We start from the raw sequence: 12,237 nt of genomic DNA, 5'->3' as shown, positions 1-12,237 counted from the left end.
ACGATACAAAGTACTTGGTGTTTTATAAAATATACATACAAAAAAATATAAAATGAGAAAATAACTATTATGCTATTACCTTGATTTTTGACTAAACAAAAAACTATAAAATTAGAAAAAAAACCTTCCCATTTAAATTACTAAATTACCCCATCATATTCTGCTACTGCTTGTCGGAAATGTCCTCACTTGTGTAGCTGTTCTCCAGAAATAAATTGCGATCCGATTTATTTGACTGCGCAAGAAAAAAAGGGTCATTAAACAATAGAGATGTTAATCCGGCTGCTGGACTCACCTCGCGGTATTTTTGCAAGTATATGGAAAGCGGTTCCACATAGTTGTCGAACCCCAAGTTGCTGAAGGCTACCAGCAAATCATCCCCGTTAACCGTTTTGCGGTTCTCAGCCACGCTACGCTCTATTGCCTCGCTGCTGATGAAGGATATAAACTCGGACACACACTCCTGTATGCATTCTCTGGCATCTTTGGCAATCTTACCGTTCTGTGGCACCGGCACTTTCATGATTTTTATGATGTTACAGATGGGCAGAAATCGGTCCTGTTCCCGCAACATGCTGCCATGTCCATCCTGTCTGTCCGATTCATCTGTGCGACGTCGTATGTGAAAAATACTTTTTCAGACTACGATTATTCGTGCAGTTTTTTTACTTACCACCCGACGCCTCGTCCTCGTCTTTGACTAGTATATCGTTTAGATACTGCTGAGAGTCTTCGCTGTTGCTCATATTGTATATTTTTTATTTTTTAGCGTTTTAAGCATCAAATATTTATTTGTGCTCCTTGATTTGCCTTTTATTTATTTTGGTCTGCCACTCGTGTTGTTGTTCTCTTTCACACGCCTATGTTCCTGTTAATTGCACACATACATATAAAGTGGCAGTTTTTACATTTTTTTCTAATGTTATTAACAGAAAACTGTTGTTGATTGATATAATGATTTTTAGTTCTACGACCCTGTATAAAATATTTTAGTAATTGAAATGAACTTATAAATAAATTTCGTATTCAATTTGATTTTTATTATTAAAAAATATACTGAAAAATAAGAAAAAAATGGCAATTTAAATTTACAGCTGGTAATTAACAGTGCAGTTTGAGAGCAGCCCCTTTGAATAACATAACAGAATTTTCTAGCCGCCAGCTGCCACTTAATAACAGACTACCGTAAGGCATAACATTCTATTGGGTCCAGTATTGCAAAAAAAGTATTATTTAACTTAAACCAAACGAAATTTTATGTTGAAATAATGATGTAGCTTTGTAACTATAACTTTGTAGTTAATAATATCAACAACTAATTTTAAATCTCTCAATAGACAATTAAATTTGCTAAGCTTACCGATGTATCGGCACTGCATGACGGGTTATTATTCGATAGGTCTACAGCAGCAGTCGATAACTTTTACTGATCGCAGCGGTAATTTATTTTGCGCACTTTTTTTGTGGCACGCAATAAGCGCTTGAAATGCCGGAGGAAACAGTGATTGTCAAGGAGGAAATTGATATAGATGATACAAAAATAAAATTGGAGTTTAATGATGAAGAGCCGCCCCCGCTAAAATTGCTGCAAGGTAAATATTAATGATGGAATTTTGCATGCCTGCGTTTATACATACACCGTAAGTCTGCGTATGTGTTTTGTGAGTGCCCGCATGTGAATGTGCTTTTTGTAAATGTGTTGAGCTCAATTTTATTACGCACTATACCGTTAGCTTTGTGTTTAATACAAACTAATTTTTCAGGTGGCGGGCTATTAGAGATAATTGAAGAGCGGCCCAATATGATAACCGTGCCAGTTCACGACTACAAGTCCGAGGACGAACTCAAGTTCATTGCCAGTCTAGCCGCGATCGATGAGCAGCAGACGGTAAGAGAACATAGAACCTAACCTAAAACACAAATGCATTGAAAGATATGCGTGCCAGAGCGAGTAAGAAGATACTGTTTTATTTTACAGTTATTTATGACGCCAGCTTGCAAATCGAATGAAGCTCAAGTTTTTAGGGAATGCGAATGCAAAATATGCACGTTTATATGCAAAAATCATTTAGCATTGGGTTCGCATCACATCAACCATCAACTGAATCGACATTTCTGCAGAAATGGATGTGACTTTTGGTGTAATACGCTGGAAGAAATGTTGGACCATGAATATCGCCAACATCCGGTCGGGTTCACTTCCCAATTCAGCTGCAGAGTATGTACTCAATGGGAGTGAGCGAGAACTTTACAAACCAAGTGTGCCCAGATTATAATTCCTAATTAATATTTGATATTTGCAGATATGTGAGAAGAAGTCTTCTACGGCCGTCAGCCTGTCAAGTCATATGGCCACACACTGCTATGAGCGGCGCTTTGTTTGTGCCATTTGTCGCTATCATTATGCGTCATTCGAGGAGTTGCAAGTTCATCGTCAATGCAGCAAAGCAGCGTGTGGTCGCATCGTCTATGCGGACAGGCAAGATAATATTGGGGAGCTGGTGTTAGTTAATAAACTAAATAATGCAGTGCCGTCGGAGCTTTGTAATGTGCAGATTAAAGAGGAGCCACTTAATGCGGCAGAAGAGCAACTTTTAAAAGTCAAAGATATCATTAAAACGGAACCAAAGGATGACCAAGTGGAGCAATTAAAAGCCGGCCAGGATGTCAGCTGGTCAAGTGCTAGTTTAATGGAAAAACTTCGGAGTAAATTGCGTTTGCCGGCGATAAAAAAAGCGGATGTGAAAGTTGAGACAGCTCACTCGTCTTCAAACACAAAATGTAAGTAAACTATAAAAAATATTTAACTTTTGTTTATTTGAAAATTTATTTTCAGTTGATAAATTTAACCAAATATCTGAGCCCGTGGCCAAACGACCTAATATTCTAAAACCGGCCAGAAATAATCAACAAGCACCAAATGGCATTTCAACTGTTGCGCCCAACGTATTAAAAGTGCTACCCAACAATTGCATGCTCTTCAAATTACCGGCGAATACGAAAATAGTAAAGATTTCAAACACGACGCACAACAGTAGTACCATCTCTGAAGGGGGAAACAAGATAACCTCGTTGCCACTTACTCCACCAGCGATTACTCCCCCAGTGTCTTCCACTAATCGCAATGCGTATTTCAGTGATCTAAGTTCGTTTGAATCAACGCCCGAATCTCAGAAAATTATTGAAGACATCAAGAATCAAATACGGAATATAGAACAGACCTGTCCACTGCCAGGCAGTGTGCTTCATGTCCCAAAACACTTCATTAGCTGCATGACGCCGCAGCCAACGAACCAACCAGTGGAGGTGCTTAGTTTACCACTGACAAAGAACAGCAATGCAACTGTGCGAGAGATGCGTATTGCACATCCCACATATCGTTTTAGCTGGCAGTGTCCATATTGCGCCCTCTGTTATGAACTATATTCGGCATTTTGTAAACACTTGTCGTTTACCCACAATGTTCAGCAGTCGAACATGGACGATATAATTGTCCAGGTCAAGGCCAGCAAGAGTAAGTGTGTTAGCTAACTTTAATGACATTAAGTCCAAAAATGGATTTATTTCGGAAATATTTCCTGTCACTCTCTCAGTTTCGATTGCAGAAATTTCCAATCTGCCAAAGAAAGCAGAGCCGTCTCCATTAACTCCTGTTGCTGAAGCTGCTACAAGTGATCAGAAAGTTGTAACAGATGCAACTTACAAACTAGCGACAATTCCAGCTGATACAGCGTCCTCAACAACACCAGCGACTCCATTGTCACCTGCTTCAGGAGCTAGTCAACCAAAGCGAAATACATCTGTAATTCGGCCTGCACAGTATCAGTGTGAGGATTGCTCAAAATGCTTTACCACAGTGGGTGCTTTACGCATTCATAAGATGATACACACGGGAGAGCTGCCCCACAAATGTAATTACTGCGACAAACGCTTTCGCACACCTGGCCAAGTGCGTGTACATCAACGCAGACATACGGGCGAGAAGCCTTTCAAGTGCAAGGTAAAGATAAAGATACCCTTGACACCACCTAACCGACATCTTCAGTATGAGTATGTTAATACATTTTATCATTTTGTCGCCCAGATTTGTGCGCTGGCGTTCACACATCGTGAGACGCTCATCTCGCATCTGTCGCGTCACATTGGCATGAAGCGCTACAAGTGCTACGGTTGTGACAAGAACTTTGTTGTGGTTAGTGGATTGCGTGCACATCGTCGTCTACGGCCGGACACTTGTGGCAAGGTGAAGTTCACGGCGCGTGCACACGGACCGCGAGTTCGAGTCATAAGAGGTGAAGTTTTCTTTGAGTCCCACCCAGAACACAATGGTTATTTACGCAGCGAGGACCCTATAAATATTCTGTCTGAAAGAAACCATGTTGACATGGAACCAGATGTATCATCCAATGTTGTTAGTTAGTTATAATTATTTTTTTTTTATGATTGTCAACCATCTTGAAATTGTTCCATTTTGTATAAAGCATATTGTGAAAAGAAATCCTAGATACATTGTATCATTTTTCAATAAATAAAAGTAAAATAAACAAACTCAGATTGTTTTAATGTTCGTATTAATGAAAAAGTAAAACAAAAAATAAATGTGCTCGAAATTTATCATTGTAGCTTAAATAGCTGTCCATAAAAGTATGCACTGAAAATTTTGAAGTGTGTTTAAATTCATGATATTAAGTCATTAGCTCATACATTACTTGATAGTACTGTTAAATTTCCTTTTGTATTTCTTAAGAATTTATTAAATTAAGGATTTGAGGACTAGCTACAAAAAGAAAAGAAGTATCGTTTCGAAGGAAATAAAACTACAATACTAAATAGCTTTTGCTGTTGCATGAAGACTAAAATAAAGTTCTTTTTGTTGCGACCCAGCAAAAGGCATTCTATTGCATTGTGTTTTTTGTATATTGTGTAATTTATTTCGCCTTTTATTATTGATTTTCATTGGTTTTTCGGTTCGTCAAAATTATATATATATATGTATATATATCTGATACATATAGTCGTATGGTAATGTTTAACGTAATATGTTCCTTACTTAATTAAATACATATGAAATACGCTCGCTCAATATGCAGCTTGATTATTATAATTATTTTTAGGGTTCTGCATTTAGCATTAAAATTGTTAATATCTGACTAATTGTTAAAATATATATGTAATATTAAACAATTTTTATATATATTAACAAAATTCGACAAGCCGACAAATTGATGTAATATACAATAATCTGTATATTTTACATATGCAATTATTAATGTATATATATTTATATTGATTTAGTATGCTATGCTAAATATGTACTTATATATGCTTGCAACGTTGATTATTCTAGACATCTAATGTTGCTATCGGTATCGGTTTATCGCTATAATTTCATTATTATTCATTCCAAATACGCCCCATTCTGGGCCAACGGCAAAACGCCAAACTTGTCAATTTTCCTATGGCCAATTCACTTTCTGGGCAACTCGCTAACAATTTGAATTATATGTATGTGACTATGTATAACTAATCATTAGTTTTATAATGTATGGATTATTACTATTGTTGTTTAACATGTGTTTTTCTTTTGGGCTAATAATTTAGTTATCGCTTTGCTAACGTCTTTTATAAATATGTTTGCGATCGGAATTCGAATTCGATCATTCAATATATCCTTTTTTATGTACATTATTATACTTTTCTTAGACAATAATAAGTATAAATGTTTTGTAATAGTATATACGCATATATTATATGTTCTACAATACATATCTACAGTTATGTTATTACTTGTCGCTTGCTCCGTCTATCTGCTTGGGTATTATTATCTATGCTGCCTTTTTCATACACTTTAGGTACCATAATTTTCTAGCTGTAAGATCCTAATTAGCTGCAGTGGTTCTGGTATATACAGGAATCTAAACATATCATGCTTAAATCAAACAAAAATATTTCGAATTGTACGATCACCTCAATTTCACATGAACATAACTACAGCGTATTTTACGAAATATGAATTATTCCTCAAAGTAGATATTGTTAATTCCTATGAAATCGATTGCGAAGTAGAAATCAAAAAACTTCGAAGAATCAAAGCTTGGATTTAAGTAATATTCCCAATAATCTCAAGTTGGATGGATATAAAAGAGTGAATGTAATCTCCAAATGTTGGAAGGATTAAGCGATAAAAAGGGGAGAGCTTTTTGCGAATTTGGACAGCTCTCTTAATACACACGAATATAATTCTATATCAATCTATGTCCTGGAATAATTAAAACTAATCGATAACTGTTAACTTAAACTAGTAACTAATTAAAAATAGCTGCCTTAAGATATGCACTACGCAAGACTTTTTGACTAATTGCACGGTTTACATGTTTTGCATTAGATAAATATGCGGACTTCTGTTCAGGATTGCACTTTCTAATCAAGTATCAATCGCCGTATTAATTGCATTTCAGTTGTCAGCGAATTTGATTAAATTGACGCAAAAATGTAATGCAGAACAGATCTGATAATCATAGAACCTAAGCGGAATTTTCAATTGGTATAAAAAAACACATTAACATATTTGATTGATTGATTGCATACACATTTATCTACCATACGGCACATGTACGAAATGTGTCTGATAAATTGGATACACTTTCCCGTCTCCTATATTCTCATTTTCTCATTCTATTCGAGCTACTTTGTTTCGAGATTCATTTAGGCGGTACGTCTAATAGCTACCAAGTCCTTAGTTAAAATATGTATAGGTTACCAGTGCGGGCTGATCGGGCCACGCAACAACAACAAGTTGATTGACTACTTTGATTAGTTAGAGCAAAAACTGTATGCACATATATTTATACACACACACACACATGTGTTTGTTTGCATATGTATTTATGTATATGGCATAGGTAAATTACTGATAATTAAACGTGTAACAGTCTTCTTGAGTTCACAATTATTTCCAAAAAACAAAAGCAAGAGTTAAGACCGAGGGGCAATTAAAAAATAAAGACGGACGATAGTTAAGATAAGATAAACAAAGACTCGGATAAAATACAAAAATCGTATATATAGTAATACACACACATATTCGAATGTGCATGCATGTTGTTAAGTAATATGTATGTGTGGGCAGTATCTGGCTATAATACTTTAAAGTTAAGGTATCCGTGTATTCTATGTATATCGTAAATGCGTATTATGCGTACAGTTTGCAAACGAACATGCAACACTTAACATAACTTAAAGTTTTCAAAGTTTTTGCTCTGTGGCCAGTTGGATTTTATAATTTAAAATCCAACTACAACTGCAGCTCCAATTGCATTTCAGTTTGCGTAGTTGTCGAATGATCCCAAGTACTCCAAAGCCGCGCGATAGCAGAAATGATACTGATCCTGTAAATCGCGAAGAGAAATATTAGTAAGTTTATATAATATATTGTTAGGGAATATTCTCTTACTTCGGTCTGGACCATGGCGGGGCGCTGAGAGCGTAGAATTCGCACTGTTTGGAACACATCCAGCACACCCTCGTATTGCATGCGCTCCAGCACAATGCTCAGCGTGATGAAGACCCCAGTGCGCCCAACGCCAGCCGAACAGTGCACAGTAATGGGGCCATCTTGGCCAAATTGTTCCTTCGTTTTGTGCACCTGACCAATGAAATCGATGAAGCCCTCGCCTGACTTGGGCACGCCCTGTTCGGGCCAATCGATGAACTGGAATTGGCGCACGGTGCGTGAGGAACCATCACGGGCATCGGTTACCTTGAAGTAAAGGAGATGTAGCGATACATTTGAGTGTAAGGAAACTCTTAAGTAGCAGACATAAGTAAAGAGCATTTCAGTGTCGAGCTCACTCGACTTTAAAAGTTCTACTTAGTATGTGTTTAGCCAAGGGGGAATGTTGATTGATTGAAATCGACGGCAAACTGAAGTTATGCCTCACGACAAGCGTGACAGCAAAACTCAAATGCAGCGGGCGCATCTGTGTCTATTTCTTGCATGACTACAACTTTATGAAAAACGAAACTTTAGACATTCAATATACTTTCTGACTAGAGTAAAGTTGTTAACAACACTTTAATCATTTTAAAAGCCTTCAATTAGGTCACTCGACTTTAGCATTATGCAAGGAATATACAAAATGACTTTACTGATAAATTTCTTGCTTTTCAGTCATATTTATATGTAATAGAGAATTATACGAATACACATTTATTATGATAGCTCTTAAACTAAGCGACAATGTGAGGGTTTGATGGGGAATTTGAAAAATTTTTTAAAATACAAAAGATTTGTTAAGGTTTCGTTTTCACTATTTAGCTGTACTCGCGCTTTACAGAAATAATAATTAAATACCATCGATAGTAAATTTAAGTACTATCCGCAACTTTTTTGTGTTGCTTGTAAAATAACGTACTTTGACTACTAAGTCAGAAATCAATAATCAATTGTGTAGTTAATTGAATATACAATCTAATTAATTTTGCACACTCACCTTGAACTCTCGCAGCTTGTATTGGGGCATATTGTACTCGGCAATGGGGTCCACAACATAATACTGATAGCGAACGGAGCGTTCATGGGGCCAGTATTGGAAACACTTTTCCTGCAACGCAACGAAATGCATTAGTCAGAAGCCGGAAAGGAGAAACTCAATTAATAGTGAAATGCACTTACTCTGCCCATCTCCTTGAGTTTGGTCAACATGACGACAATGGTGGAATTGTGCTCCCAGAGCATGCGCCAAAAGTCCTCGGCGGTATCCTGAACGGGTCCCTGAGCAGCAATGTAGGCCGAGCGATAGCGATAGCCATCAATAAAACTGGCGTTCACATAGTCACTTCCCTCGATACCGTGTATGGGTGTGAGGTACACACGACTTGACTCGTAGGGCAGAATGTGAACCAAACGATTCTTGTGCTTGTTGCAGGCCAAATTGGCGGTAACAAATTTGGAAGAGTCCATCTTGACATTGGACAGTTTCTTGAACTCCACTTCCATGCCCGAAATGCTCTCGCCCGGTTCGGTGGTCAGCAGTTTTTGCAAATGGGTGTGCAGATTGCGTGCAGCGACTTCGGTTAGGCCACAGATGATGGCCTCCAAGATGGCGTCGTGTATGAAGATGTACTGATCCTCCGTTTGGACCATGTAGTTGCGTTGGGCACGCAGACATGTCACATGGCCATATATGTCAATAATCTTCTCGTGCTTCATGCGCTCCAGCATCGAGTCGATGACGATGTAGCAACCAGTGCGACCAACACCCGCTGAGCAGTGAACCACAACGGGACCAGACTCGGGCGGAGTGAGAGCGCGACAGCGACGCAGGAACTGAAGGAACGGAGCCGGATGATCAGGCACACCATGATCTGGCCAGGCAGTAAATTGCAGCTGTTTGATCTCTCGTCGATCGTTGAAGCCCTGACGGCATAGCTGGAATGTGCGTATGCTATAGGTGGCCAGCTCCTGGGTCTCTGTGATCGTCACAAAGATCTGGCCATAGGTCTCGGTGCCACGCGACGGCCAATACTGATCGCATTTGATGCGAGTGCGTTCCTCCAAACGAGTCATCATCACAATGGTCGCAGTCTTCAGTTCCCAGCACATGCGCCAGAAGTCTGCAAAGGTCTCCTGCAGCGGTCCTTGTGTGGCCACATAAGCATTGTGCTTTCGATAGCCATCACAATAGTTGGCATTGATGTAGTCCGAGCCAAGGACATTTTCCTGTGCCGGCAACTGGACGCGCGAGTGATCGTAGGCAGTAACGTTGGCATAGCGATTCTTCGACTTGTTGTGCTCATAGTTCGAGTTGTCCCAGGTGAACTGCTGGCCTGGCTCGATGCTCTCGTATTCCTGAGAGAATTTCTGATTGTCATTGGACTTGAGTCGCTCAATGTGATTGGCGAACTCCGAGATGGGTATGGGCGGATGTGAGATCATGCCGGGTGTTTGGAAGTTCAGTCTGCGCATGTCCACGGGATCACTTGGTGTGGGTCCAGCTCCCAAGTCAGCAGCCATCAAAGGTCGCGTCACCGCTGCCTGATCAGGTGTTTTGCAGGGCTGACGACGACGCTTCACCACATAGAGCACAATCAGCGTGGTGGAGACAACGAAGGCGGCTATCAGGGGTAGCACAACCCACAGTATTTCAGGTTCGTCCTTGTTGCGATTCACGGAAACCTCTGGTTCCGATGGCCAGTTCGGATCGGGGCGATGTGGACGTTCGCCGGGCGGTGCTTCACGCATGTCCAGCGATAGGAACTCCGAGAACGGACTCGAGGTGTACAAATGCTTCTGTGGTGTATCTACAACGGCACGTACAAAGATGCGATAGCGTTTCTCACGCTCCAGCCTGCGATTGGTAAAGTTATGATAGTCATCGCCAGAGCCCAAATGGAATGTGAAAGGTATGGAGCGTTGTGGAAACTTGGCGGCAATGTAGGGAGCATTGGGACGTTCGGGTTTGTTGCGACCCGGCAGCAGATCATCAGTCAGAAACTGGTCGGGATTCTTGTGCAGATTGGATTTATCCTCCGGAACCACAACCAGATAATAGTGTGAGATTGGACCATACTCCTCTGAGGCTTGCGGCAAGATTACAAGAATTTCCTCGCTATTAACCACACCATAGAAATCCGGCTTGACCATGGGCTGTGGTGCTGCCATTTGGGTGGTTACCGTAATTTTTGTGGGCGGTCTGTATGAATAGTCCGAAGGAATGGCGCTCACATTCACATTATAGGTGGTAAAAGGACTCAGTTCGTTGATTGTGTGCGTCTTGACGAAGTGCTTGAGAATGATTTCGCGCTTCTGCACTGTCTGTGTTTGGGAGAAACCCTGCGAATCCACAAACACCTTCATGGCATCGAAGCTGATCTTGTAGTTAACCGGATTGAGGCGAATGGGTGGCGACCAAGAGAGTGTCATCGAGTGTGTGCTTACATCATGTGCACGCAGATTGAGAGGCACATCTTCGGGCTTGATGCGCACCGTAACCTTCTCGCTGAGGCGTCCCAGACCATTCTTGAATCGCGCCGCAATGGCCAAAGCATATTGGGCAAACTTTTCGAGGTTCACTAGATCAGCGGATTCCGTTAGACCTACTGTTTTGGTTTGCCAATCATCCAGATCCTCCACTGCGGTCATGGTGTAGAAGATCTTATAGCCCAAGAGTTTGCCTCGACTGGGCACAGGTTCCCACCAGATTTCCGCTGTCTGCTCAGAAGTGGCTACCGCTTGAACAGACATTGGAGCACGTCCCATGTCGCGTTCAGTTTCCACAATGATTTTCTCGCTAAAGGGACCGGCTCCCTGCTTGGTATAAGCGCGAACCCGGAAGATATACTCGGTGTTCTCCTCTAGGTTGGTGAAGACTGCCTTACGCAGCGTCATGTTGCGTTCAGAGCCCAGGCCGTGATCGATTTTCTTGTGGAACTGCACATCGTAGCGTGTGATTAAGCCATTGCGATTATCCCGAGTCGGAGGATCCCAGGTGACACAGACGACGTCGGGTGTTTGGAAGCGTACGGTTATGTTCGAGGGTGGTCCAGCTGGTGTTCCCTCGGGTGTCTGGAATATCTTTACTGTTTCCTGGCCAATTCCAATGTGATTGCTGCCCGCCACACGAAACTCGTACTCGACACCACGCTCGAGATCATTGAAACGCTTCTTCGTCATCTGTGGGCCGGATAGCATCTCCTCTTTTAGCGGTTGATCCTTGACGCCCCAGCGTAGTCGATAGCCACGTAATTCACCATACGTTTGTGCTGGTCGCTCCCATTCCAGCTCAATGGATACAATGGGGTCGCGTTCCATAATCTTGAGACTTACCGTGGGACGTACTGGTACACCGCCAGGTGTTTTGACAATCACGGCCTGGCTGCGATCGCCGTCACCCTTGCGGGTTAGAGCTGCCACCTGTATTGAATACTTTGTATCGGGTTGCAACCCTGTCGCACTGTACTCCAGCATGTCGACCACATCGAACTTGAAGGGCTCGTTAAGGAAGCCCTTGCCCTAGAGTTAAAAATAAATAAATTTTTAAAGGGAAGAACTGTCTTATGAGATTGTGCTAAGGAGTTGTAAATTTCTGGGCCGTTTGGTTTTTGAGCTAGACATGAGATAAGTCTATTTTTTACAAGATTTGAAGACTCTTTTTCATAGGAAAAATTAAATTATTTGTCTTAAATCAATTGTTGTCAATAAAATATCTTCGTATATCTAGTATTTCAAGTTTTTCT

At 40.7% G+C, this 12,237-nt stretch overlaps 3 protein-coding genes across 10 annotated transcripts in view; 1 reads left to right on the top strand and 2 right to left on the bottom strand.

The window, feature by feature from the left end:
• Window positions 1–120: 120 nt before the first annotated feature.
• LOC132798113 (nuclear transcription factor Y subunit beta) lies at window positions 121–869 on the bottom strand. The gene is made up of 3 exons (XM_060809835.1): window positions 674–869; window positions 296–606; window positions 121–235 (listed from the first exon to the last, which is right to left on the bottom strand). The coding sequence occupies exons 1-3, from the start codon at window positions 744–746 to the stop codon at window positions 164–166; spliced, it is 456 nt and encodes a 151-aa protein (XP_060665818.1). The 5' UTR covers window positions 747–869; the 3' UTR covers window positions 121–163.
• Window positions 870–1,409: 540 nt separating this feature from the next.
• On the top strand, window positions 1,410–4,524 carry LOC132798100 (zinc finger protein 236). 3 transcript variants are annotated; one of them, XM_060809826.1, is made up of 7 exons: window positions 1,410–1,592; window positions 1,764–1,888; window positions 1,979–2,218; window positions 2,304–2,781; window positions 2,837–3,514; window positions 3,606–4,000; window positions 4,085–4,524. In XM_060809826.1, exons 1-7 carry the CDS (start codon window positions 1,487–1,489, stop codon window positions 4,418–4,420), a joined length of 2,358 nt encoding a protein of 785 aa, XP_060665809.1. In that variant the 5' UTR covers window positions 1,410–1,486; the 3' UTR covers window positions 4,421–4,524. The 3 variants fall into 3 exon arrangements, with proteins under 3 accessions (XP_060665809.1, XP_060665805.1, XP_060665811.1); XM_060809822.1 differs by having other exon boundaries at window positions 3,594–4,000; XM_060809828.1 differs by lacking the exon at window positions 1,979–2,218 and having other exon boundaries at window positions 3,594–4,000.
• Window positions 4,525–4,908: 384 nt separating this feature from the next.
• Window positions 4,909–12,237, bottom strand: part of LOC132783485 (tyrosine-protein phosphatase Lar) — a 118,066-nt gene continuing 110,737 nt past the window's right edge. For all 6 annotated transcript variants that reach the window (XM_060788685.1, XM_060788684.1, XM_060788687.1 and 3 more), the window contains 4 exons: window positions 8,675–12,013; window positions 8,493–8,603; window positions 7,454–7,759; window positions 4,909–7,388 (listed from right to left, as the gene is read on the bottom strand). In XM_060788685.1, the coding sequence (XP_060644668.1) occupies window positions 7,320–7,388; window positions 7,454–7,759; window positions 8,493–8,603; window positions 8,675–12,013 (3,825 nt within the window). In that variant the 3' untranslated portion in view covers window positions 4,909–7,319. The remainder of the gene's footprint in view (window positions 7,389–7,453; window positions 7,760–8,492; window positions 8,604–8,674; window positions 12,014–12,237) is intronic.

This window comes from Drosophila nasuta, chromosome 2L, assembly GCF_023558535.2.
Source record: "Drosophila nasuta strain 15112-1781.00 chromosome 2L, ASM2355853v1, whole genome shotgun sequence".
NCBI lineage: Eukaryota > Metazoa > Arthropoda > Insecta > Diptera > Drosophilidae > Drosophila > Drosophila nasuta.
The sequence above is the reverse complement of the archived record's forward strand: the minus strand, read 5'-3'. Positions and strand labels throughout refer to the sequence as shown.

Coding starts and splice junctions, on each gene's coding strand:
- LOC132798113 (XM_060809835.1), bottom strand. CDS start 746: ATGAGCAACAGCGAAGACTCTCAGCAGTATCTAAACGATATACTAGTC. Junction 607..673: donor CGAGGACGAGGCGTCGGGTG/GTAAGTAAAAAA, acceptor GACGTCGCACAG/ATGAATCGGACAGACAGGAT. Junction 236..295: donor ACTTGCAAAAATACCGCGAG/GTGAGTCCAGCA, acceptor TTTCTTGCGCAG/TCAAATAAATCGGATCGCAA.
- LOC132798100 (XM_060809822.1), top strand. CDS start 1,487: ATGCCGGAGGAAACAGTGATTGTCAAGGAGGAAATTGATATAGATGAT. Junction 1,889..1,978: donor CGATCGATGAGCAGCAGACG/GTAAGAGAACAT, acceptor TTTATTTTACAG/TTATTTATGACGCCAGCTTG. Junction 4,001..4,084: donor AGAAGCCTTTCAAGTGCAAG/GTAAAGATAAAG, acceptor TTTGTCGCCCAG/ATTTGTGCGCTGGCGTTCAC.